Source organism: Chamaea fasciata, unplaced genomic scaffold, assembly GCF_029207755.1.
Source record: "Chamaea fasciata isolate MVZ Bird 193981 ecotype frontalis unplaced genomic scaffold, bChaFas1.0.hap1 SCAF_15, whole genome shotgun sequence".
NCBI lineage: Eukaryota > Metazoa > Chordata > Aves > Passeriformes > Sylviidae > Chamaea > Chamaea fasciata.
The window spans coordinates 16940259-16966037 of record NW_027094100.1 but is presented as its reverse complement, the minus strand read 5'-3'; the positions used below and the strand labels follow the sequence as shown (position 1 = coordinate 16966037).

At 51.6% G+C, this 25779-nt stretch overlaps 2 protein-coding genes across 2 annotated transcripts; one reads left to right on the top strand and one right to left on the bottom strand.

The window, feature by feature from the left end:
- Positions 1-1899: 1899 nt before the first annotated feature.
- ECSCR (endothelial cell surface expressed chemotaxis and apoptosis regulator) lies at positions 1900-18929 on the bottom strand. Its single transcript, XM_066197027.1, has 10 exons — positions 18838-18929; positions 10135-10176; positions 9576-9626; positions 8135-8251; positions 7617-7670; positions 5733-5780; positions 5078-5176; positions 4233-4331; positions 3640-3676; positions 1900-2519 (listed from the first exon to the last, which is right to left on the bottom strand). Exons 1-10 carry the CDS (start codon positions 18887-18889, stop codon positions 2393-2395), a joined length of 726 nt encoding a protein of 241 aa, XP_066053124.1. The 5' UTR covers positions 18890-18929; the 3' UTR covers positions 1900-2392.
- A 2755-nt stretch (positions 18930-21684) lies between these two features.
- On the top strand, positions 21685-22092 carry SMIM33 (small integral membrane protein 33). Its single transcript, XM_066197034.1, has one exon. The coding sequence runs from the start codon at positions 21685-21687 to the stop codon at positions 22090-22092; it is 408 nt and encodes a 135-aa protein (XP_066053131.1).
- Positions 22093-25779: the final 3687 nt, after the last annotated feature.

Genomic DNA, 25779 nt, shown 5'->3' with positions numbered 1-25779 from the left:
AGCCTTTCCCGGCTCTCCATCCCAAACCTCCCCCTCCAGCCGTCCCCTCCTTCCCTGAGCTCTGCCCTCAGCTCCTCCTGCAGCTGAACCAGCCCAGTGCCCTCAGCCGCTCCTCGGGCGGCCCCTCCAGACCCTTCCCCAGCCCCGGCTCCCTCCTTCGGACACTCGGGAACAGCTTTAGAAAGGCCTTGGGGGAACATGAGCCCAAGGTGGGCAAGAGGCCAAGGGCACCTGGGCTGTGCCAGCCCTGGGTGGCAGCAGGAGCAGGGCAGTGCCCGTCCCCTGTGCTGGGGGACCTCGAGGGCTGTGTCCTGTTCTGGCCCCACACTACAAGACATTTCCCGGTTGCCTTCATCACTGCTAATGCTGTTGGTGGTTTCCCCCCATGCCACCTGCCAGGGACACCTCCCACTGTCCCAGGCTGCTCCAAGCCCCAGTGTTCAGCCTGGCCTTGGGCACTGCCAGGGATCCCGGGGCAGCCACAGCTGCTCTGGGCACCCTGTGCCAGGGCCTGCCCACCCTCATTTTAAGACCTTCAAGGGCCTGTGGGAGGAAGGATGTCCAAGGAAGGAAAACTAAAGCAGTGGTGAGATCCTATGGAATCTCAGAGGTCAGGGGAGATTTGTTAAAGCTTTACTTTCACTAAAAATCTGCTTGTTGTGGTCCATATGTGGAGTCACAGGTCTCTGGGAACTGGAGAAGTCTGGGTTCGTCTAATTGGGAATTATCTGGGATTCTGTGTTAAGCAAATTCACCGGTCTGGTGGAGCCTGGGTAAGTGACAACATTTTACTTTTCATCAATGTTACCAGGAAAGCTTCATTTATTAAAAAACAACTTATCAAACTACTGGTGTAGATGTCAGAGGTTAAAAGTGTGTTGCCTCTTACCAGGAGCTTTGAAAATTTGCAGGGTTTTTTGCTGAACATTTCCTTGCCAGCTGCAAAGCACAGCTGCCTCTTGCATTGCACAGGGGGATGCTGCTCTTCCTGGTCCCAGGAAGCTTTGGGAAAGCAGTGGTGGAGATGATGGAAGCTCTTCTGGCAAACTTGGACTGCCACACTCCGTGAGCTGAAGGAGCTCAGCATTTTGCTTGTGAGCATTCATTTTACACTGAGATAAACCCTGGTCTATTGCAGGGACTTTGTTCCTTACACTGCAGCTGAGCCTCTGAGCATGTGGGGAGATAATAATCTGCCTTCCCGAAGCTCCGTTGTTATTATTAATAATAATAATAATCAAGTGTTTAAAATGGCAATTTGCATTTCAGCAGCAGCTTTAATTCACGACTCTCCAAATGCTTTACAGACAGGGATTAACAAGGCCTCACAACAACCCTGTGAGGTAGGTGGATGTGACCATCCCACTGCTGTGGGGACAATGAGGGCACTGGGGATAAGGGGCTTGGAGCAGTCGTGCTGGGATTTGACCTAGAACTTGGGCATTTAAGTCCCATCAGGCCTTCAGCTTCGGATCAGACTTTCCCAGCACATGGCTCTGGCTCGACGTGGGGCTAGCCTGATTAACGAGCCCGTGACTGCCTGGCACAGACTATAAAGGCCATTAATCTAAGGCAGAGGTTTATTAGTGGAGTGGATGGTGCCTTGGTGCTTCTTGCTGCTGGAATTATCTGAGTGTTTGAAGGCATATCAAAAATAGAGTTAGATATCAGCCACGGAGCGTGGCAGGCTGTAACTGGAGAAAGCCCTTAGGCCCCAGGTGGGGAAGCTATGTAGGACACTACTGTAAATGTACTGATCAGAAAGGACATAATAATTTATATAAAAAGTCCACCCTTGCTCTTTCCCCGAAGGAAAAATAAAAGAACCTAGAAAGCCACTGCTGGTTGTCATGTGTCAGCTTCAAGCTCTGGTCTCTTGGCTTCATAGCACCTGCCAAAAGAACAAAATGTGGTTCATCAGCAGCCTGGTTGGGCTGACAAAGGGAGTAGAGCAATGTGTTCTCGCAAACTCAGTCCCAGCTTTAAAACAACTGAAAATGATATGAATTCCTCATGTGGGATGGATCTGAGAGCACTGATGGGGATGTGCTTCAAGCACTTGTGAGGCAGGAGTGGATAAGCCGGGCGGGAGGGTGAGACCTCGATTTCCCACAGACCTCTTCATTTAATGGCAAACGCCTCCAGCTTTGCATCTGGCCACAGGTGATGTCACCTGTATAACATGAGGTAAACTTGCCACCTCGAGTTCAGCCAGCCCAGGTAAACCTGAGATGGGCACTCAAACTTTTCACCAGGCTCACTGGAAGCAGTTTGGACCTTTAAAAGTTTGGTGGCAGCTGATTTTTGTCATATTTCTGAAGGAATAAAAGAGCAAAGAAATACCTCAAGGCATGCTCTTATACAGCCAGAGAAATGATCCCCAGCTGATTCCCTAAAAAGCAAGGCTGGAAAGGGAAACCTTTTCTGACGGGGGGTAGCTCATGCTGTTGTTGGTGTTGATGTTCTTCATGGAGATCAGAGTGATGCTGTTCCCCTTCTGGCTCGTGTCTGCCGAGCAGCTGCCAAGGAGAGAAGAAGATAATTAATTACTCTGGGAAACAAGAGAGGGAATCACAGAATCACAGAGTCACTGAGGTTGGAAAAGACCTCCAAGATCATCGAGTCCAACCTTTGAGCAATCACCACCTGGTCAAGCAGACCAGAGCGCTAGTGCCATGTCCAGGTGTTCCTTGGGCACCTCCAGGGACAGAATTTCTTTGCACAGAGCTGGAGGCAAACAGGCAAGGCCGAGGCTGGTACGGGGGACCGGGTTTGGTTTCCACTGCACACGGAGCTGCTGTCCTGATTCAGGTCCATCCATAGTGAGGTACAAGGCTTTGGAAGGTGGAATTTCCCTTTTTTTTCCTACCCTGAGGGCTGGGATGTGCATTCCTTGCCAGTGGAGGCTGGATGACTTTGGGAGTCAGGAGACCTTAGGCACTGTCCTGTTTTCTGGCATGTTCTGCCTCAGTGGCTTCAGATCCCTTGGATCACAATCTTTAAGGGTATTTAGTGACCACTCATGCTGATGCAAATTTGGCACCTAAATACTTACAGACTTTGCTCCCTGTGTCCCTTGTCCCTTTCCAAAGCAGGGTTTGGGAAACTATCAGATGGAAAAATAGGAGCAATATGTTTTGGTCCCTTCCAGCTCTTGTTACCTGCTCTCTTCTCACATTCAGGCTCTCTGGAATAGCAGTGATGGACCATGGGGCTCTGATGGACCATTCTCTGCATGATGCATCTCTTCCAAAAGTCTCTGAACTGGGGCTCCTTTGGGAAACAGTAATGGGCACCTTGGGAGATATCTGAGACTGCTTTGAGATCCAGAAACTCGAGTTTAGACCTCAAGGCTCTATCTAGGCAAGGAAGACAATCAGTCTGCTTTGGGAAGGTGCTGAGTCTTGTCTCAGTGCAGCTTTTAAATGAGCCCCCTAAAAATATTGATCTTCTATCTATGTCTCTATCAGAGGATGAGGTGTTATTAAAGCTGATTTCACTTTTCTAACTCTCTCAGAGATGTCTTGACAAGCTTCCTTCCATCTGAAATAACCAAAGCAGACTCTTTTCCTTGCTAAAATTAGCTCTGGGATAAAACAGGCACTCTCAATCAGATGTGGGTGGCGTGAGCAGCCTTACCTCTCTGATACCATGGAGGCTCCTGGTTTCTGTTTGTCTGGGGGGAGAAAAGCAGGTGGTGATGTAGAGGTGAGAAGTCATAAAATAAGTCAGCTCTATTCTGAATTACTTCATGCAGGGATATAAATGAAATCTGAATGAGATTGGAGACACTGTGGGGGAAACTTGGGAGTTGATTAGAGAAAACCCTTTAGCTAAGGGGATGTGCAGGCAGGACTTGCTGGCCCTCTGGGCTTTAGGAAGGATTCTGCCTTGCTGCAGAGCAGCCGTGCCCTCTGCTGTGCACTGCTTCATGGGAAATGGGATTCCTAAGGAAAAGGAGTGTCAAACTCCACGATTTTTGCTGGAAGAGCTGCCCACCTCTTGGAATTTGAGCTGCAGGAAATTTGAGACCACGTCCAGATGAGGCTGGCCTGGGGCTCTAGTGAGGAGGTCATGCTGCATCTCTGACTGCTCAATCCATGTTCCAGTCTGGCTTCCAAACCTCCCCACCACTTGTAAGCTTTTCAAATGCATCTTTTAGGAATTGCCAGATCCATACGGAAACTGGTGACTTGTAGATTAGGGAAGCGCAGGTTCCCCCAGACAAATACCTTCTGAGTCCTTGGAGTGGTTGCACTTGAACCTCAGGCTGACCACACTGACCAGGATGATGACCACCACTATCAGGATAACGACAAAGCTGATGACACCTGGGGATGGAGGAAAGACTGTTTGAGCAGCAGAGAGACTCTGGCATCAAAATTTGGCTAGGAAATCAATATTTTCATTAATGTGAGCATGGTTCGTAATGGGCAGAGAAGCAAACAGTTGTTAGAACAAATAGCTTTATCATCCTGTGTTTTAACCTCAAAGGGCTTCTATGAATACTTGATCAATAAATACTTAATTGGTAAGGCAGTGCCAGGAAAGCAGAAGTCAGTTGATTTAACTGAGGATTGATAAGAGTCGGTATGTTCCTGCTACAGTTGGTAAATCCTATCCCAAAAGTGTGTAAAGCCAAATAAATATGTAATGTAACAGGGAGAGACAAGTTAGAGAAGTGGGTGATGTTATCTGTCCCATAAACCACCTTTAGACACTTTAAATCAAGTATAGATTTGTTACTGACATCAGGCCTCAATCAATCAGACAATTCTTTGCACAGGAAATTTATCCTGCTAAAAATCCCTTGGACTTAGAATCCTGGAATGGTTTGGGCTGGAAGGGACCTTAAAGATCATCCCATTCCACCCCCTGCCATGGGCAGGGACACCTTCCACCAGCCCAGGTTGCTCCAAGCCCTGTCCAGCCTGGCCTTGGACGCTTCCAGGGATCCAGGGGCAGCCCCAGCTTCTCTGGGCACCCTGTGCCAGGGCCTGATGAAGTTGGGTGTCCAAACCAGCGTGGCCTGGTGAAAGAGAGCCCCCTCCTCTCCCCAGGTGGCACAGGACCTTACCAAAAGCTGCCACCGTCAGCGGTGATTTCTCATCTGTCGGGGTGGGCTCGGGTAATTGGCTGGAGGAGTTGGGTGTTGGGGTGATGGGTTCTGAGGTGCCTACAGAGGGGAAAAGCATAGATTTACATAAAAGTCATTCTTCCATGGCTGGGAAGAGGATTCCTAGTGATGCTAGAGGCCCTAACTCTCACTTGCACTTCAGTGAAGAGACCAAGTTTGGATCCTGGCCAGGTCCATCAATCTTAACAGCAAAGTGAGCGAGACCTGTGTGGTATCATTGCCTTGGTGGGGCCCTTTTCATGGACAAGCTGAGAGCAACCACAGGGTTTCCTTCTGGAAACCCAGTGAGGAAAGGTCAAAGTCAGTGCTGGCACTGCATTTGAGGAGGGAATTTGTTCAGTCTCTCTCCTTTTACAACCTTTTGCTACAATGGCACCTTTCCTCCTGTTCCCAGGCTCAAGAGGTTGCTCTGAAATGCTGCTGTTTCTGCAGAGCTTTGGAGGCTTTCAAGGGCTGGATGGGATGTTCATCACCCCTCAGGAAATCACTGGCATCCACACTGCCTTGAAGACAGCCATGTGATGGCCTTGCTGCTGGCCATGCAGAGGAATATAAAGCAGGGAGCAGGAATCACCTCTCTGCGAGGAGGAAGCACCTTGAGTCGCTGATGCTGTGGTGCTCTCATTCCTCATGGGATCCCGACCTGCACGCAAGGACACAGAATATGAGTCTTGACCTCCAGTGACATCCAAGAACCAAAGGAATTAATGGAGAGCAGAATGGATTCATGGTAGTGCCAGGAATACCTGGGGAAACATGGAATTGGTACTCCCACCTCGATACTAAAAGCTTCCCACCAAACATACTTTGTACTATTTTCCATGTCCAAATGGAAACCTAGGAAACCAAAATTCAAATATGCTTTTATAAACTCTTTAGGGTCTGCAGTCTCAGGTAGAGGTTTGGGGCAGAAACAGCAAGGCAAGGCTGGAAGACTGAGCTGGCAAAGTTATAGATGTGCTGTAGGTCATAAACATTGAGACTTTAAAATAAGTCCGATTAGGGGAAAAAATATTGGCGAATGTGGGTGTGGATCGAGTGTTTGGCTTCTCCCTGGACTTGAAATGAGTGGATTTGCTATGCTGGGTTATCTAGAAGTAATTAAACTTGTTTGAGTTGGGCAAACTTGTACACCATATGTAGCCTAGCTGTGGCAGCACAGAGGTTTGTCCAAACAAGGACTCCAGTTCTCAGTGGGATAAACTGGCTTGTGTGAAGCTGCTTGGTTTGTGACAGCTGCTTCCAGTGCCTGTGCAAGGAAATGTAATGCCAGCCCGTGTGCTTCACTTGTACAGAGAAAAAACATCCTTTGCTGCCTCCAGGCTGTTGTTGAACAGCCAGAGTGTCTGCATCAACCTTAATGAGCAGCTACAGGCCCTGCCAGGAGACTCAAAGTGATACTTCGGAGCTTCAGAAGATCATCTGTAGGTCAAGTAGGATCTTCTTCCCTGCTTTCCTATCTCCACGTTCCCAGTAGCAGCGCTGGCCAAGGGGATGTGGTGCCTGGAGAGCTGTGCACAGCTCCTGGCGCTGCCCCGGGGAGCAGCTGAACCCAGGTCCTGTCCCACAGCAAATCCCTAATTTGGAATGGGATTTTGCCAAAAGCTAGAAGAAAAAGGGGAAAAGGTATGAAATAATAAATCTAGCTGTTTCAGAAGCCACAAGGAGCAGAACAGTCTGGAGAAGCAGGGTCTGTTGCTGTACAGTTTTCTCCCCACTCATCAAATTCTTTGTTTCATTCTGAAATTGTTCTAGCCACAGGCAGAAGTTGTGGTTTGCCGAGCCTGGCACCATTATCCCATCTCTGGGAAATGTTGGGTCTCACACAATGGGAGACCTGGCTTTTGGAAGCATCAGCATCTTTAGTCAAAGATGTGTGGAGCTTCTTTCTCAGTGGTAAATCAAGGTTGGAATGAAAAACAATCTGCTCTGAGCAAAGGGCTCCTGGCTTAGCTGGGCACCGCTGTGCTGGGTGGGCATCTGTGTAGGCACAGCTGACCATGGCTTCCGCACCTTGCTTGTGTTAGAGATCTGACAGGTACTTGGAGAGGCAGAGCAGTTTCTTGACCATTGCAGATTTTTGAGGCTGAATTTTTAATGGAGAATAAGCTCGGTTGTCAGATTTCAGTCTTCCAGTCACTTGTATTCTGCCCTTATTCTGAGAAAACTCTTTCTGAATTCTCTAATTTGTGCTTACATGTTGGGTTAAGCAAACTGTCAAAAGCAAAATTATATTTATTTTAAAAGATTTTAAAAGGACTCCTCTCTCCTAAACATAGACCCATTGTTCAGCTGCTCCAGTTCATCCCAGCAGAGGATGTTAAGAGCATTTATCTTGTGCTTCTCACTGCTTATAAAGACACCAGACATGATTTTGGATGGCTTACCCTCCAAAAAAGACTCATGTTTAAAGAACCTGTGCCATTGATTGCCATCAAATGATCTGATCTCATTGTTGGTCTCTAAAAGGACAAAATACCTGGAGGTGTTGGAGAAGGAGCTGCCGTGCTTCTGTTTCCACTGGATTTATCATCTAGATAAAGAAAACATGAGAAAGGACAATTAACTTGGGAAGCCACTACAAATTCCACTGTGGAGAGCTGTTGGGTGTCCATGGAGTAAAAAAATCTTTATTTGCATGATACTTTCCCTCCAGACAGACATCAGGATGCCCAGTTAGCCAGGTATGGAGTCAGCTCAGAGTGTACCTGACAGGTGAGCTTGGGAGAGGGAGCCTGGGGAGGCTGGAGCTGCTCCAGTATTTGATAAAGCATGACCTGGATTTTCTGATGTGGGCTTGGCCGGGCTGTGTCCATCTGGGGAGCTGGAATGAGCTCTTTCAGCAAAGACTCCAAGAAATTCAATATTTGCAGAATTGCTGAATAACCAGCACAGGGTGGACTAGCCCAATGTTCTGATGCCTGCAGTTTGGCTTGAATAAGGAGGGAGGCACAAACAGGTCCTGCCTGAGCAAATATTTGAATTTTCCATCCTTACCTCTCTTGGTGGTTGCTGTCGGGGTTGTTGTAGTGGTGGGGGCGGGTTTGGCTGGAGTATTTTGACCCACAGAGGTGAGGTTCAGGTTGGTCGGTGGTGTTGATTTTACTGATGGCTCTGTAGAGAAATTGTGGTGTTCCTTTAAATTTAAAGTTCAGCTCAGAAACAGCTTGGAGAGGGCACAGCTACTGCAGAGCCCTCAAATTCCTTGAGAGTTAGGAATAATCTGCTAGGGAAAGCATGGAAATAGCCTTCATCCTGCTCAGACTCAAGGAGCTCTTGTACTTTGGAATTTCCTTTTGCTCTTTTCACTGTGAGGAGATGCTGAGCTGGCAGAGCTCAGCAAACATGAGGAGAAGGTCAGGGTTTGCCACTGCTTCTTTCCCTGCTTTGAAAAGTGAAGGTGTTTTTGTCACTGGACACTTGGCCTGCCTGGAGCTGCCTGGCATCCACGTGATCATTTCCTTGTGTTCTGAAATGCCAACCTTCACCTTTCATTTCACTGAGAGTCTCCAAGCACAAATAATTCAGCTCTTAAAGTGGTCTGGAGGCTCCGTCCTCTGCCTCAACCTGCTCCAAACTGCACCCAATCCAGAGCAAGATGTGAGGGGAAATGCTTCAAATAGTCCCTCTGCAAGGAAGAGCGGATCACCAGCTGGGAATTTACAGGCATGCTCCTTGTCTAGACTGCTCTTGGCTTTCCAATAAATTGAGAAAATGGTGAAATGGTTTCAAGGTTAGTGTGGTGGTTTTTTGGGGTTTTTTTCCCTTTATCCAAATGCTTCACTGAAATATTAGAATTTAGGATTAAGTTTAAGTTTCATTTTTTTTCTGCAAGCCTTGGAAGCAGAAGCAGAGATCTTTTTGAGATTTTATTCCTTGATATTTTTGGGGTCCTTCTGGAAGCGTAGCTATGCTTAGATTTTTTTTTTTCTGAATCATGGCAGGAAGAGATCTGTCTCCAAAGATCCAGTTGGACACTAACGGACATGGAGCTGGAGCTGGAGAGATCATTTCTTGTGTAATTGGTGTCTGTACATGTCACAAAATCTGAGGAAGGCTTGGGTTGGAAGGGATCTTAGAGATCAGCCAGGTTGGACAGGGCTTGGAGTAACCTGGGATAGCGGAAGGTCTCCCTGCCCGTGGGAAATGGGATGAGCTTTAAGGTCTCTTCCAACCCAAACCACTCTGGGATTCCACTCTATGACCATCTCATTCTCCCTATTCAATTTGAAGACTTTTTTCCCCCCCTGGTTTTGCTCACACCTGTGCCTTGATCCCTGTGGGGTGAGTTGGCTGGACCACAAAATGTCCTTCCTCCTCACCACTGTCCTCTGCACAGCCCCAGTTACTGCAGGGTGGCCCAGCTGGGCTGAGATCAGACCAGTTCCACACTGAGATGGCCCCAAGCTGCTCTCCTTGGTCTCCAGCTGAGCATTACCTGAGTTGTGGTTCTTTGCTTCAGGGCTGGGTGCTGTTGGTTGGGGTTGACCTGGAACACAAGCAGAGACATGGAGGTGACATTTCCAGGCTGGGATCCCACAGGGAGGGTTGGAGGATGGGCCAGAAAGGGGCCATTGTAGCCAACAGAGTAGAAAGGGTGAGGGAACAAGAGGTGCTGAGGAGAGGGTTTGTCACTGGTGTGGCTGTGGTTCCATGGATCCATTGCTGCTAGGAAGCAGCTGGGGAAACAGGGGGCAAAGATGAGGCAGGATCCCTCTGCTTTCCCCAGGCTTCCTGGACCACAGCCTTGCTCCCTTCCGGACAAAAGGGAGCCAAGCCAGGTCACCCTCTGGGGCACAGTGCCCTCCATGTCCCCTGGACATCTGGGGGTGAGTGGTGATGGATGGGGCAGGCAGAGGCAGGATCCTGGGAGAAGATTCCTCAGCAGAGGGGAGTTGTGACTCAGGGTCCCGTTTGGGGTCTCTCCATTTGCATCCCACCTCCGTGTGCCTCCACATCCAAACAGACACATAAAGCACACCACGAGGCAGAGGTACCTGTTCCAGCAGGGGTGGTGAAGTTTGTGGAACCTGTAGAACCTGAAAGGAAAGAGCAGAGTGTGAGTGGTGCTCAGCTGGGGTGGTCACTAACACACTGCTATTCTTGTTCCTTGTGTGGTTTGGGGTTTCCTCATCTTATGTCGGAATGACTTTGAAATACGGGATTCCCCCAAAAGCATCAGCAGAGAAGTAGCAGCAAAGAAGTTTTACTGAGTGTAAAACTATCAGGCTCTGAGTAAATGAGCAGTGGAGTTTATCCAGCCAGGAAAAATGTCCTCCTCCCCTTTGGGGGGCCATAGAAATCCACGGGGTCATTCCCTCCCTGTGAGCTGTTGGCCTCAGCTCAGCCCTGGCACAGAAGGGTGTATGACCTGTGTTCTGGAGCTGTTCAGAGGTAAGACAGCATTTGAGCACTTTGTTCCCTTGAGACCTTAAGGAATGGGTGGATGATGTTTGTAAAGGCTTCCAGGAGCTGATGGAACTGTTCTCCTTCTTATCCTGTGTATCCTGGGAAGCTGAAGCCTGGGGCTGTGTGTGAGTCTGGAGGGAGCTGTAGCCCTCAGGAGCTGCCTTCCCCATAGGGCTGGGTAGTCCTGGAGGTCCATACAAGGTTGTAGGTGTTTCAATGGGTGCCCAGTTCCTCAACTGAAAGGTGGCTTTGTTTGGTTTATTTGTTTGCTTTTCTTTTGGATTCATGACAAAACATCCCTGCCCCAATCCCTCACATTTCCTACTCTCAGCATCCATGATGTTTTCCTTTAAGCCCCAGCTCCTGCAGTCCTGTGCTCATGGAGTCACAGAGCAGAGTATTTTGGCTTGGACAGGAACTTTCAAGGTCACCTAGTGCAACCCCAAGGGTTATATGAGGTAAAACAAAAATGTTGCCCTTGAAAATGGGAGAAAGAAATGTCCCACACCCTAGGACAAGACCTGGAAAATGTAAATGCACTTTAAATGCCCAAATCAAACCCAGCTGGTGTAACTTTGGGAAGGTGACTTTGAGTCTGTCATTGCTGGAATGTACATCCTTAATTGAGATTTTCAAATGGCTACTGCTGGTGACCCTGGTGCTCTCCGTGGTTAGGTTTAATGAAAGAAATGACACCATAGGTACAGAAAGCAGCTGAATCTGACTCCCCTGGTGATCCATCTCTCAGAGTCCCATGGGAGAAAAAGGATTTGGGCAGAAAGGGTCAGCAGGGAAGGTTGAATCCTTCCAGCACACTGTCCCCTGATGACTCTGGGCTCTGTGAAGGGAGCAGGGCCTTTGCAGGAGGTGCAGGGGAGGGTCCAGTCAGGCAGCACCAGCCAAGGCACAGCAGTGCCCATTTTCAGCCAGAACCTGCCCTCCTGGGAGGAAATTCTCCCTGTGAGTATGCTGTGGCCCTGGCACAGGGTGCTCAGAGAAGCTGTGGCTGCCCCTGGATCCCTGGAAGCGTCCAAGGCCTGGCTGAACAGAGCTTGGAGCAGCCTGGGACAGTGGAAGGTGTCTGTACCCATGGCAGGGGGTGGGGCTGGATGAGCTTTAGGGTCACTCCCAGCCCAAACCACTCTGTGATTCCAGGATTTGATGCCAGGAGTTGTAGGGGTCATATGGATGAACTTCGGGGTAGGTCCATGAGCTGCTGGTGCCTGGGGGAGGCTGAGGGCCCTGGCAGGGAAGGGTGTCTGGAAGGAGACCCTCAGCACTGAGTGTGGCTCTGGCTCAGAGCTCACCCTTGGCAGCCTTCCTGATTGATCTCATTTTCCTCATGGAATTGCTTTGGAGCTGTAATTGTTTTTGTGTCTGAGACTTCATGACCATGATCCCATCCAGAGAGGAAGTGTGTGAACCATGGTGAGTACATAATAAAATGTGGTTATTCCCAGATGTGGTTTGGCTGTGAAAATCAGACTGGACTTTTCAGACCTTTGCCATGTTTTTCTCTTCTAATTTACTGGGCAGCAGGCTGGGAAAACTGTCCTGTTCAATCCATGAAAGAGGAGACGGGACGAGATCTTTAATCACCCAGAGAGGGAAGGGACTGGTTGGTTTTCTAACTCCATTTGGAGCAGGATCAGGAAACAAGGACCTTTATGTGCAGCAAGGAAAAGGGAGGCTGGGAAATAAGAACCTGCCTTAGCACAGGGCTAGTGAGGTGCTGGGAGCGATTGTGTTGGAGAATTTATCGGATATCCTTCCCTGGGGGTTTTGAGGAGCTTTAACTTAAAGAACTTAAAGGAGCATCAGGGCAGTAAGAGACAGGGCTATGGGCAGCTGTACCATCACCTAATAAATCAATTAATATAATGGGAAAAAAAGATTTTTTGTTTGTTTGTTTTAGGCACATGTTTGTCCTTCCTAAAGAGGCAGAGATGCTTCTTTTGAGGAAGGAGGATGATTCTGGACATTGGTTTGCAAATGCCTTAAGATACTCTCTACATTCAGCACAAAAACTAATGTGCTGAGATCATCATGGGGAGCCAATATCCTCCAGCAGCAGATTCAAACAGCTCCTCTTTCTCCAGAATTTCCTTGCAGGACCCATTGTCTTGTTTTCCTGCGGGGAGAAGTAGCTGTGGCACATTTATGGAAATGCTCACAGGTACTTTTTCAGGGACATGGCATGTGGAAGCACCCAGAATTGCTGGAGAAAGAGCTGCTGTCTGCACTTAGCCTCTGCCAAAGGAAAAGGGGGGTGAAGGTGCTGAGCTGGACATTTATTCCACCATTTTTGGTGCAGGTGAGGAGAAATCTGAGAGCTTGAACAGAGCCTCTGGGGATGGGAGGAAGCTGAGGGTGAGGGAGGTGACATTGCCATGTTCTCCCATCCCTGATGGGACCATCCACGGGCCAGCTCCAGCACCCCTTGGACAGGAGGAAATGATTGTATGCAACACTTTCTTCACTGCAGCGCGTCCTGTTGCCGAGGGTCACACTGGAGACCTTCTGAAGTTCTCTGTTTGCAAACCTAAACCTTGTGGTCATTGTAAAAAAGATGAAAAAGTAAATTTTCCCCACTGCTCAGATCCCAGAGTTCCTGTGGCTGGGCTGATGCCTGCCCTGCTCTGGAGTCTTGCTGTGGGGAGGCTGAGGACTGGAGATCCCCTTCTGGCATTCTGCTCCGGAATAAACGGCCCTGGCTTCTCTAAACACATCCACACTTCATTTCAAAGTGGAGCAGGCCTGGCTCCGACTTCTGGCCACTGCTGCTTGTTATGCCTTCCCTGCCAACTCAAATAAGCAAAAGTCCTGTTCTATTGGGTGTTTTCTTTTGGGGAGGGTGCTCAGCATCCCAAATCCCACAGGAGCGGGAGGGATCTGTGCAAAGCAGGATGAGACCAAACTCCCATTGTGGGGCTGGGCAGCAGGATGGGGATGAACAAAGCGCGCCACGCGTCGTGGCTCCCTGCAGATATCCCAGGGGATTCTGGAGTTGGAAACCATTCCCTCCCAGTGCTGCTGCCAGCACGGAGAGCCCTGGCTGTATAAACAGCTCCCAGCAATAATCAGGACACGGCTGGCGCAGCTGGAATTGCAATAAACATCAAAGCCCTTCCACGAGGGCAAGCGCTGCCAAGGAGTTCGTTGCGTGTTTGGGTGCAAAGGATTTACAGCTGGACTGTGCAGTCCTGGGTGGAGACTGGGAGCTGGCTGAGGGATTTATGATGGGAAATACGGCTTTGTGCTCGTGCTGTCATGGGAAAGTCCCAGTTAGGCACTGGAGCTGCAGGGCTGCAGAGGAGCACATCAGGGCTGCAGCTGCATTTCAGTGCTCGCTGCTTTCCGGTTAATTTTTCCAAAGGGTAAACAGGAGAATTTTGGATTTCTGTTCTTGGCAGTTGCTCTTCTGAAGGACTAGGTTTGTCTAGACTGACCTGCAGCCTTCTCTCGTGGCAGCTGAGACACTCCCAAAGCCAGCAGCTCACCCCACTCATTCCTCAGGACAAAGAGGGTGATGTCAACCAAAAGACAGGTGAATTTTAGGTATTTCTGCTTTGGTATTAGTTTTGGCAATTGTAGACATTTTAAGCATGGTTTTTTCAGCTGCTGACCAAAGAGAGGGACTACTTAAAATCCCAAACTTTGCCAGGGCCTCTTATAGAGATCTGAGCCAGCTGTTGGAAAGGTTTCAGCAGGTTTTAGGTCAGGCTCAAGACAGGCTTGTGGTGTCCAGCCTGTGTTGAGGGGCTGGAGTCACTGGGGAGGACCTCTGGCACTTGTGTGGAGTCACAGGGACTGCTCCTGTCCACTCAGAACTGCTGATCTGTTCCCAGTGACAAGGAACCCTGGACTTGTCTCTTCCCTGGCACTTTTGGGGGATGTCCCACCTGCAGAGCCCATGGGGCGGTGCTGTACCTCTGTGTCACCCTGCGCTTAAAAACGCTTTCAGAAAAGAGATCCAGCAAGCTAAAAATAGGCTTTGCGACTCAGATATTGGCACTTCTGTCAGATGACCCAAGACAAAAAATATTACCAACCACTTAACACAGGTGCAGCTGTTTCCTGGGTGAAACACAGCAGTAGTGAGCAACACCCAATTCTTAGGACTTCCACAAGGGAAAAACTCCTCTTTTAGGAAACCTGGAAAGCAGAGAGTTCTGCCAAAGCCTAGGCCCTGTTTTATTAAGTGTCTGAGCAAGGTGTCTCTGCCTTGAGGGTGTTTCTCACAGCAGAACAGGTGGGGTGGGAATTGTGGAGGAGAGAGAGGAAAAGTGTTGTTCTGCTGGGTGGATAACTGACAGCCCAAATCAGGGGCAGATCCACAGAAGTGTTCAAGTGCCTAATTCCCAAATGGCATGGGGGCTTGGCAACTGGCTGCCAAGTTGTTCTGAATGGTAATGACTCAGTCAAAGTGTTATGGAAAGTTTGGAGAGCCAGGAATTAATCCCGGATCTCATCAGCAATTAAAATTAATTGTTGCCTTCCTCTGCCCGTCCTCAAGGGCTGGGCCTGGGCATCCTCTCCAAGCACCACATTCCATGCTCCTCTCTGGTGAGCCAGTCTGGAAGCAGATCTTAGTGGGAGGCAATTAAAACCCACTTGGATGTAGAAAACAACCAGGGAGACAAACAATGCGGGGAAGTTGTGGGCACAGAGCAGCTCTGCTGCATCCCTGTACTGCCCAGGGCGAGTTTGTCCATGTCAAGGGATTGTTCCTGGAAAGAAAAGCAGCCTGGCTTTTCTCCTGGCTGCACCACCGCTGCTCCACCAGGCTGCTGCTCCATCACCCCCCCAGCTTCTTGCTGGTTCCAGTTTCCTCCTGACCTGCTTATTTTAGAGCTCTGGGTTTGCTCCTGATGATGTGGGTCCTGTCCTTCTCCTGGCCATGGTGCTTCTCAGGTTTGGGGCTGGGTCTGGCATTTGGGAGGGAAAATCACTCCATGCCCAGTGCAAATGAAAGATGGGGCCACCACCAATCCAGGCTCGCTGGGACCTGGAGCCCAGCCTGTGCTTTTTGCCTACCTACAGGTTTTTAATAATATTATTTATTAGCAGAGCTCAAAGCACTTTACAGAGGAGACTTCCGAGTTTCTTCCCAAACTGATTATTCTTTCCAGTAATTCTAAGATTCACTGGGGGTTTTTTGAGTGCTGCTCTATGTTGTTTATGAACCACCAGGCTGGAATGTGATCTGCTGCGACTGGTTCAGGAGACAAGGTGTGCAATGGGCTGGTGGCTAAGGGATTTCTCATAATTCCTGTTCTTTCCACCTGCTTTTCTTGAGCATCCTGGCTTGAGTGCCAGGGGAGCAGTTGAAGGATAACCCCGCTTGGAAGAGGTTCCACTCTCACAGAAGCAACAGCTACAGAGCAGATAAAGCATCTTGGCCTGACAATTCATCTGAGTCCAGATTTTGGGTGAATGACCCAGGTTTTATTCCTACATTTCCTAAGCCTTCATGTATTCCCCCATATCTCATATCCCCACAGTGTGGGCAGCAGGGGAGGGGGGGATTCTGTCCCACTCAGGTGAGACCCCACCTGCAGAGCTGCCCTTCTTCAGCTTAAGGACATTCCCCCTTGTCCTGCCCCTCCATCCCTTGTCCCCAGTCCCTCTCCAGCTCTCCTGGAGCCCCTTTAGGCCCTGGCAGGGGCTCTGAGGTCTCCCTGGAGCCTTCTCCTTTCCAGATGAGCACCCCCAGCTCTCTCAGCCTTCCCCCATGGCAGAGCTGCTCCATCCCTCTGACCATCCTGGTGCCTGCTCTGGACTCATATGGGAGCCTCTCCTTTGCTGAACTGTTTGGGTCCTGCTGGGTGGGCTCCTCTGGGAACTGGAGCCAGGAGAGCTCCCAGCTGGAGCTTTGCTGGTGCAGCGGAAGCCCCAAGTCCCCTTTCCAGCCTGGCTTCCCAGCAGGAATGTTCCTGGCTTTGGAACACCAGCACCAGCTCCTGCAAGGACACCTGTTGTTGACTCACCTATTGTAAATGGGACAGAATTCCTGGAAGCTGCTGCAGTCAGATCTGCAGTCACCGAGGGGTTTCGTGTTACCGAAGGGAGCAGTTTGTTGTGTGAACAAACATTTCTCCAAACCACCTCCTGCTTTCTCTTCCTTGTTCACCATGTCAGGGCTGGGCTGGCCTCGCCCTTGACTGAGAACTTTGCTTTAGGATGCCCTGGTTTGAGGATGCAGGTCTGGAGTCCAGGCGCCTGTCCTTCAGCTGCACCCCATTGATTATATCAAAAATATATCTCAGAGTACATGTCTGGTTCTGAAATAACACATTTCTCATGGCATTATCCATCCACAGGCTGTGGCACAGATAAGGAGAGCAGTGGATGGAACAACAACAGTGGGAAATCCTGCTGGGTTTTCATCAGCTTTGAGGAAGAATTTTTTCAGTGGAAATCTTTTGTCTGGAAAACGCCTGCCCATTGTAATGGAAAGGGTCCATAGGAAGAGGTTTGTTTGGACAAATTTTCTGCTAAGTGTTTCTGGGAGGAGGAAAAACAAATTGGAAATGTGCCAGACCTTCTCACTTCAGCAATTTCAAAATAACAGTTTGAACCTCCCTTATTTGAACCTCCTTTTAGAAATAACCATGAGAACAGAGGAGTTTAATTTAGGAAATGATAACTTCATAAAATACTGAATTCGCATCAAGCAAAAGCCTGAAAGGCCTTTGGGGGACCAGGCAGGTGTAAGTGTCCAGCCAAAGCTGATTCTCTGTCTCCTCAAGGTTACCTCCATCCCTCCAGGGTGGGCAGCCTTGTTCCAGAGTCCCTAATTCCTTTTTCCAGCTGCCGTGTGCTGGGAAATCAGCAGCATCACAAAGCCCGACTGTCCCTCTCACTAAGCTGCTGCTTTGCCTTGTGCAAAAGCTTCCCCCAGGGCCTGCACCACCTTAGGGACTTGCTGTCAAATCAAAAATGAAATTAAAAAGCCATTTAGGGGCTGTTGGATCAGTGCAGAAGAGGGAGGCAGGACACATTCCAGGGAAGGCTGGTTTGGTGGGAGAGGTGTGAAGGTGCTGTGACCATGGAGGGGACAGTCCCTGTCCCGGAATTTAGACAGGTGGCTTTGAGAGGACAGAGTGATGCTATCGGGACTGAAGCATGCAGGGTGACATGCCTTCCACCTGGTGCTGCAGCAGCCAGGTGCTCCTGGAAGCTGGAATTCTGGGCAGTGCCTCTGGGATTCCCACTCCATGGATCTTGGCATGGTGCAGCCCAGCCAGGGAAGGCACCTGACCCCCTCTGTGCCATTCCTGTTCCAAAAAGCCCTCCCAAGTAGTTCTAAGAGGGAAAGCAGCGTTCTGGGTGGCATTAAGGAGTGTCACAGGGTAGCCGAGGCGCTCAAAGCCCCTTGATGTGATCCTTGCTCTGATCCCAGGCACAAATCCCCCCCTGCTGAAGGCAGCAGTGCTGCCCTCTAATAAAGAGAGAAAATTTCCAATCCACATGCTCTTATTTCTTGGAATTATACAGCTACAAACCAAATTGCATTCTGTATTCTACAGAAAGAGATGATCTTTCCTTTCCAACACAAACCATTCTATGATTCTCTGCCTTTTAAAAATCCCATTATTACCAGCACAGTGGCTGTAACCCGAGGCAGCTTCTATAGTTTAATGATAAAACCTCGGAGTTGGAGACACATTATTTTATATTCCTTTGAATGTATTCCAGCCCCCAGCTACTACAGCTGTCAGCAAGGCAAGAGGGGCCTGACAATGCAGGGAAAAGCAACCTGTCATCCTTTGGAAAGGGAAAGCAGCTCCTTCATCCCACACCTCAACTTGCATGGGAAAGAGAAGTTAAACCAGAATTACCCCAAAGCAGCAGAATTATTACAGCAAGGACAAGGGGTGCTCTGCATGAGCCTTGCACGTGGGCTTTGTATTTATATTAATGAGAGCAAAAAGTGCAAATAAAAAGTATTTTTGAGGAAAACAATGTCCTGTGCATTGAAACATCCCACCTTTACTGTTATTTGACAAAAGCCACTTACTCCAAACGCCTCAGCAGAAACACTCTTTTCATTAACCAGGAAACAAATCTTTGTATTGCAGCCCTGCCAGACAAACCCTGTGAAGCTGACAAAGTCACGTTTTCCCCAGCAACCTGACTCCTGCCACCCCTGAATTGGAAGGCTGAGCTTTCCAGTGGCACTCCCAGCCTGTGCCCGGTTCCCTTTGGAGCCCGCCGTGAAGCCGGGCCCCCCAAATCCCCCCATCCAGCAGCGCCTCGTGCTCCCCGGGGTGTGGGGAGCAGCTCACCTGGGAGCAGCAGGAGGAGCCAAAGGAGTGGATGGATGCACGGGAGCAGCATCTCCGCGCTGCTTTGTGGCTCGCCGAGCCTCTGGCCATCCCGGGAGGGACGGCGAGCAGCGATTCGCCTGCCCGGGCTGACTCTCACACAGCTTCCTGTTAAAGAATAGGAGGAAACGGGCTGAATCCACAAGGGAACTGTGTTTTTCAGCCCATTATGGCCGGGGAGGATGTGAGACATCGCTCACCGGCGGCAGAGGAAACCTCGCCGAGCTTTGCCTGGGATTGGGCTCCCGGCACGGAGGGATGCCCTGCTCTGGGCCTCAGCGCTTCCTTACGGTGCTGGGGGTTTTTGGGAGGTGTTTTGTGTGTGGTAGGATGTGCCACAGGTCTCATTCCCCCCTCATCAGCCTCCCTGGGGTAAGAGCTGCTGGAGGAGCCTCCCTGTCACCTGAGAAGGGGTTTCTTACACATCCATGAGGAATTTAGGAATAACTGCTCCTTGTGGGGCCAGGGTAGCTCCGCAGCTGGACTTGCCTAGTACTCTGTGCCTCCCTGGGCAGCTCCGGCGAGTCTGGGAGCTGGGACATGTCACCTTTGGGATGGTGGCTTTGGGATGCTCCTCTTCAGGCAGCACAGCCTCCCTCCCTGCAGGACACACAGCACAGTTCCTGGAGAAGGGGAGGAACTGGAAAACTGGGCTGGTTCTGCTCCCATCCAGCCCGAGGGGTCCAGGTGTTTGGTTTCTTGGCCCTGACTTGGTCTGTGCTGGTCCGTGCAGGTCCTGCCTGCCACGGTGTGAACTCCAGAGGTTCTGATTTATCCTGCGCTGGATGTCAGTGGGTGTTTGCAGGAGGAGAAGCATTTTAGTGTCCCCACCTAGGAAAGGCTCCTGTGTCCTTCTGTGTGGGTGTTCAGGATGCAAAGCCAGAGGATTCTGTCTCCTGGTCTGAGAGGCTGGTCCAGCCCCCTCCCACAGCTTCCCAAACACCACAGAGCCTCAGCCAAAGCCAAAGGAGATTCTCCTTCACTGCATGGAGTGCATCAAGCGTGTCCTATGCTGCCAGCAGGATCCTTGTTCCCACAGCTGGCACACAGCAGCAGAACCGGAGGGAATGATCCCCCGTGCATGGCACAGCTCCTCACCTTCCGTGGGTCTCTTCCAACCCCTCCAAGCCCCCAGGAAAAGCAGGCCCAAGACTGGCAGCCTCCACAGCAGCCTTTGCTGGGACAAACCCCCTGCCAGCAGCCCCCCCATCCTTTTGTCTCTTGCACAGATGTGACGCTCAGAGATTATGCTGTAGATTAAGGTTTTACTGAATCCTGAAATGAGTGCAAATACCCAGAAGCTCACATGCAGTTAAATCTCTTCTGGATGCTCGGCTGGATGGTGGAAAAGGCATTTCCCACCCTGTCCTCCCCATGTGCAGGAAGGAAAGAGTCCAAATATTCACCCCAGCCTGTCTGCTGAGAGCCTGCAGGTAAGAGCAGTGGTGTTTCGGGGTGGAAGGATGAGAAGATGTGTTTTGTAATGGCTGAAACTCTGAGGGATCTATATTTTCTTCTCTGCGATGTGCTCAAGGTCACTCCTGGGGCAGAGGGTGTGACACTTGGCGCTCTGGGCCAGGGGGATGTACCTGTGTGCAGGGTGGTGGCACAGCCAGCGTGGGAGGGGAGGGATGTGCCAGCCCTGACCTGGCACTGGTTCCTGCCTGTGATCCCCAGCAGCTCACACAATTCTTTAGGTTGGAAAAGCCTCCAAGATCATTGAGTCCAACCATTGAGCTGGAGGTCCAAAGCACCCAGAGCTCCCCATGGACTCGCCCCACTGCCGCGCTGGCAAATGCTCCTTCTGCAGCAGTGGGACCCCGGGCAAGGGACAGTCATCCCCGGGGCTGTGCCACCGCTGAGGACAGGGCCCTTCCAGCCCAGAGCACAGTGTGGGGACGCCGTGCCGGGCAGTGCGAACAGCTCACGTGCAGAAGGGGATTTTTTTACAGCCATTCCTTCACCACATTCAATTTTCACGCCCCGCCGGTGGCAGCAGGGAGGTTTCCCGCAGCCGAAGGGGGAAGGGAGGAAGGGTGCTTCTCCCCACACAAAAGGGCCCTTGTCCCGCAGCGGGGGACAGGAGGGTCGCAGGGCGGCGGCGCTGATGTGGCAGAGGGCAGGGACGGGAGCGGCGCTGCCCGCGGGATGAGCGGGCGCTCCCCCGTGTGCCCCGGGGAGCCCCGGCGGCGGCGGGGCCGGGCCGTGACGTGGCAACTTCCGAGGTGAGTCCGGCTGCACCTTCACGGCAGAACCAGCCCACAGCTCGTCCCGCTCGCCCTGCCGGCAGCTTCCCAACCCCGCCGCCGGAGACGATGGTTCCCAGGCAGCAGGGACGCCCAGGTACCCCGTGGGGCTGGGAGGGCTCTCCTTCCTTCCTTTCCCATTGCACCCTGCTCCCACCCGTGCTGCCTCCCACGGCGTCTTGTCTCTGGCAAGATGGGACGGCTGACGGGGTTGGGTCCCCCTGGGAGGTCCCTGTGGGATTTGGTCCTGGATCAGTGCCGTGGAGCTGGGGGCGGCGAGGGAAGGGCAGAGGGCTCCCCACAAGAGCCAGGTGTAGTTTCCAAAGGCGCCCAGGACAAGGGGATGCAGGGCATTGCCTCGTCCTACAAGCCCCAGACTTCACCACCAAAATTCCTCCTGCGCTGCCGGCCCGAGGGAGGGGACACTGACGGGATCATCCCATTCCCTGGCAGCTGCAAGTGCAGGCAGGAGCCGCGGGCTCGAGGGCAGGAGATGAGGACGGGGCGGGCTCTGCTCGGTGGTCACCCCCCGTGTCCCTGTGCCAGGTCACCCCGCTGAGCCATGAACGCCTCGGTGCCCGGCAGCCAGCTGAGACAGCCCCAGCCCCAGGACGTGGCCGCCTTCACTCCCGTCTCCATCATCAAGAGCGTGACGAAGAAATCGGATGCGCTGCCCATGATCTCGGTGATCGTCGTGATCTTCGTGCTGCTGGCCGTGTTCATCATCCTGGTGGTGCACTACGGCCCCCAGCTGCGCACGGTGCAGATCACGCTGTACCACGAGCCCATGCCCCAGCACATGGACAGCGTGCTCCTCACGGACTGGAGGCAGCTGGATTCCCATGGGAAGCTGCCGGGCCGGGATCTGCCCGGCATGGACTCGGCTGGAGTGACCTGCCACTGCTCCTGCAACCATCACCTTCCCCATGGGAGTGCTGAGCCCAATGTCATCGAGATCACCTACCTGTGACACGGCCCTGGGCGGGGCCCAAGGGACATGTCCCACCGGAAAAGCTGGGATGGGATGTTCGTGTATCCTGGGACTCGCCGCTGCCCACACACGGAGCCTGCACCTCCCCAGACCCGTGTCTGGTCTCAGAAATGCTCAGCCAGGAGGTTCAGGGTCGCTGCAGTGCCCCTGGAAGCTGCATCACTCCAGACCTGTGTCTGGCCCCAGGAATGCTCAGCCAGCAGGTTCAGGACCCATCACCAGCCCTCAAAGTCCAGCCCAGGGGTGCCACTGTCCCCAGGCTGGAGCTGGGTCCCAGCCCGGGCTCTGGGGCCACCTCAGCCTATGTGGGACAGCTTTAGCATCTCTTCTGGTTCTACCTGTCCTGGTTTTACCTGTCCCACACTGTGTGGGAGTGGCCAGCAGAGCTGCCTTGGTCCTTGTCCCAGCTGGGGAGCTCTGGGGCTGGGCTCAGCTCAGCTGTAGCTGGAAGTTGCATCATCTGGAATAGTTTTCTCGTTAAAGATATTTCCACACTCACCGTGTCCTCGTTGCACTGTTTATCTGGTGCAGAGAAGCTTCCAGCCCCTCTTTGCCCCATGTCACAGTCCCTTTTCCCACACTGGGGGGCTGGAACATCGTCCTGCCCCTGCCAGCCCCCCCAGCCCTTGGGCAAACAGCCAGGGGAGAGGAAGGGAGAGATGCAGCTCCTGATTCCGTGTTGGGTGGAGCCAGTGACAGGGGACAACGTGTCCTGTCCCCAGTGGAGGTGGGTGAGAGAAGAGCAGTGACACAGCAGAGGCAGGAGAGGTGATAATGGTGCATCACAGCTGGCTGAACATCTGGAGGTGCTGGCAGCAGAGGGGAAGTTCACATGACCCAGGGCAGAGCTTGCAGCATCTCTGTGCAAAGGGATGGGGAGACCTAAGGTCATCCTCACTGTAGTCACCCTCACTGAGGTCACCTTCGCTGTGGTCACCCTCACTGAGGTCACCTTCACTGTGGCCATCCCTCTGTCCCCATCCCTGGCTGCTGTCCCAAGGAGGGAGCCGTGGTGGGGTTGGCACCCTCAGTGGGGTGGTGTTGAAGTGGCTCTGTCACCCAGGGCAGAGCCTTGTTGAGGTGACACAGAGGGATCGGGAGAGGTGAAACCTGAGCCCAGCGGGTCCTGGGGGGTCTCAGAGCACGGTCCCCGTTCAGGCCTGGGATCTCTGCTGCTGGAAGCATCGGGATCTCTTCAGTCCCAGTCTCTCCTCCCGTGGTGGATGCAGGACCTCGGTGTCTGCAGTGCCTGGGGAGGGAGCAGCCTCTGAGATCCCCCACGAGGATTCATTCTGCTGGACAGCCCCAGAAGTCAGGATACAGCTCCCAGCTCTCCCACTCTGGAAAAGCCAGGTCTGTGTCTGCCCTCAGAACCCTGTCACAGATCCCTGTGGGCACAGCTGGACAAGAGGTGGGCTCTACCTGTTCCTCCAGGTGCTGGAGGTATTCCCAACATGACACATGCTCCAGGATCCCTCCTCTCACTTATTTCCAGCCGTCTTCTTGCTTTAAAGCTGAGTAGTGGTTGGACTTGTTGGAAACTTTTTGCCTCTGTAACAAACATAATTTATATTGCTTTTTAGGAGGGTTCTTTTCTGTTTTGAATTTGTTCCCATTTGTTTTCCAGGGCTGATAAAGCATTATCAGCTCCCCCACACCCATGTTAGAGGAGATAAGAGCTATCATTTCCATTGAAAATCGTGGAGTCCTGCTCCCCTTTCCGTGTCAAAAGAGGGCTTTGTTTGCAACGTGTACATCCCTAACAGCACCCCTGAGGAGATAATCGCCTCTAGAGACTTGTCCTAATTAAGAAATCTTCTCTGTGAGGGTGGGGAAGCCCTGGCACAGGGTGCCCAGAGAAGCTGTGGCTGCCGCTGGATACCTGGAACTGTCCAAGGCCGAGTTGGATGGAATTTGAGCAGCCTGGGACAGTGGAAGGTGTCTGTGCCCAGGCAGTGGGCAGCACTGGATGGGATTTAAGGTTCTTTCCAATCAAAACCACTCCATGATCTCTTTAAATGACATCTGTGGGTTGTGGTCACCCCCACCAAGAGCTGGAGAAACCCCCTTGTAACCATCACAAGATCTGCACTGTGACACCCAGGGAGGCTGCACCCTGCTCTTGGGACATCAGCCGGTGTCACCTGCCCAGGGTGAGGCAGCAGAGTCGTCCCCAGCTTTGGTGGCTGTGTCATTCCTGCTCAGGGAGCAGCTCTGTCCGGCACAAAGCCTTTAATTAGAGGAACAGGAGCTTTCATGGCAGCTCCCTCTGAACGACACCCACAGCAGGGAAACATCGTGTTTGGAGAGAAAAGATTAAAAACGTCTAAATATTAATAAAGAGAAAGACAAAATGGGTAATTATTGCTGGCGCTTATTGATTTGCAGCCGCTGGGGACTCGTAAAGGTCTGATTTATGTCACAGTGTGCCGTGGCCCGGATCCATCACTTACCCTGTGCAGCACAGGGAACCACCCCGGGTTGTTGGTCAGGTGTTTTGTGTTGTCAAACTAAAATCAAATCAAACTGGCAGTGAAAGGTGGTTCTGCTGGGTGCCCCATGCCCCCATCCTGTCAGCAGCCCCGTCTACATTCTGGAAAGATCCAGCACCGAAGCCCCAGCCTTGGGGAGCTCTTCCATGTGTTTCATTTGCAAGAAGAAATTTAGATACACAGGAAAGAAACGACTGTAAGACTTAGAATAGCAAATGAAATCATACAAGTGAGCGACAATATGCTGCCAGCTTTCTCCTCCAGAAGGACATCAAGGGTCAGATCTCAACTCATTGCTTTCTCCCACACAATAAAACATCATTTTTACAGCTTCTCCTCATTTCTCTTTGGCCAGCTCTCCCTCTCTCTGCTCACAGAATTGCTTTTTGTAGCACCGGGCTTTATAAAACACGTCAGGGTCCTGGAGCAGCAGAGCCGTGCATGACATTACCATAACATTATTCCTGTCTATTCAAACACCCAGCCTGGCCCAATTTACTTCACTTATAACTTTCTTCCCCTCCTTAATAATAATCCTTTTATGAGTACGGAGCAACAATAACTCTCGTTATCGTCCCCTCTGTGCAGGGCAGTTCCTGGAGCCCGGCAGGCAGGAGCTGCTTTGCTCAAAACCATTTTTTTTTTTTTTTCTGGGGAAGCTTTCAGGAGCTGCTGCACCGATAATTAACGCTGTCCTCATCAGGGATCGCCTGCATCCCCTTTTATTTTCCCCCTAATTAAGGGGTTGCCCTGCAGGAGGGGAGGCACTTTTATAACCCCCCAGAGCAGGGGTTTTTTTTTTGGGGGGGGGGGGGGGGGGGTGGTACAGCGGGGTTTGGGGAGACTCTGCTCGTGATGCTGGAGAGTTGCCTAAAACCGTGTAAAACCCAGGGCAACACCCTAAAATCGTGTAAAAGTGAGGGAAACACCCTGAAACTGTGCAAAACCGGGGAAAACGCCCTAATTTGTGTGAAACCGAGGGAAAACACCTGAAAACCGTGCCAAACTGAGGGAGACACGCAGAGCACTCGCTGAGGATGGAGGGGAGGCAGCTGCAGCATCACCGGACCGTCCGACAGGGCTGGGGGCGGCGGAGCCCCCCGGGACGGTGCGCGGGGGTAAGGGTGGTCGCAGCCCCTCCGTGGGGAGACTTTGGGGGGCTCAGCACCCCCAG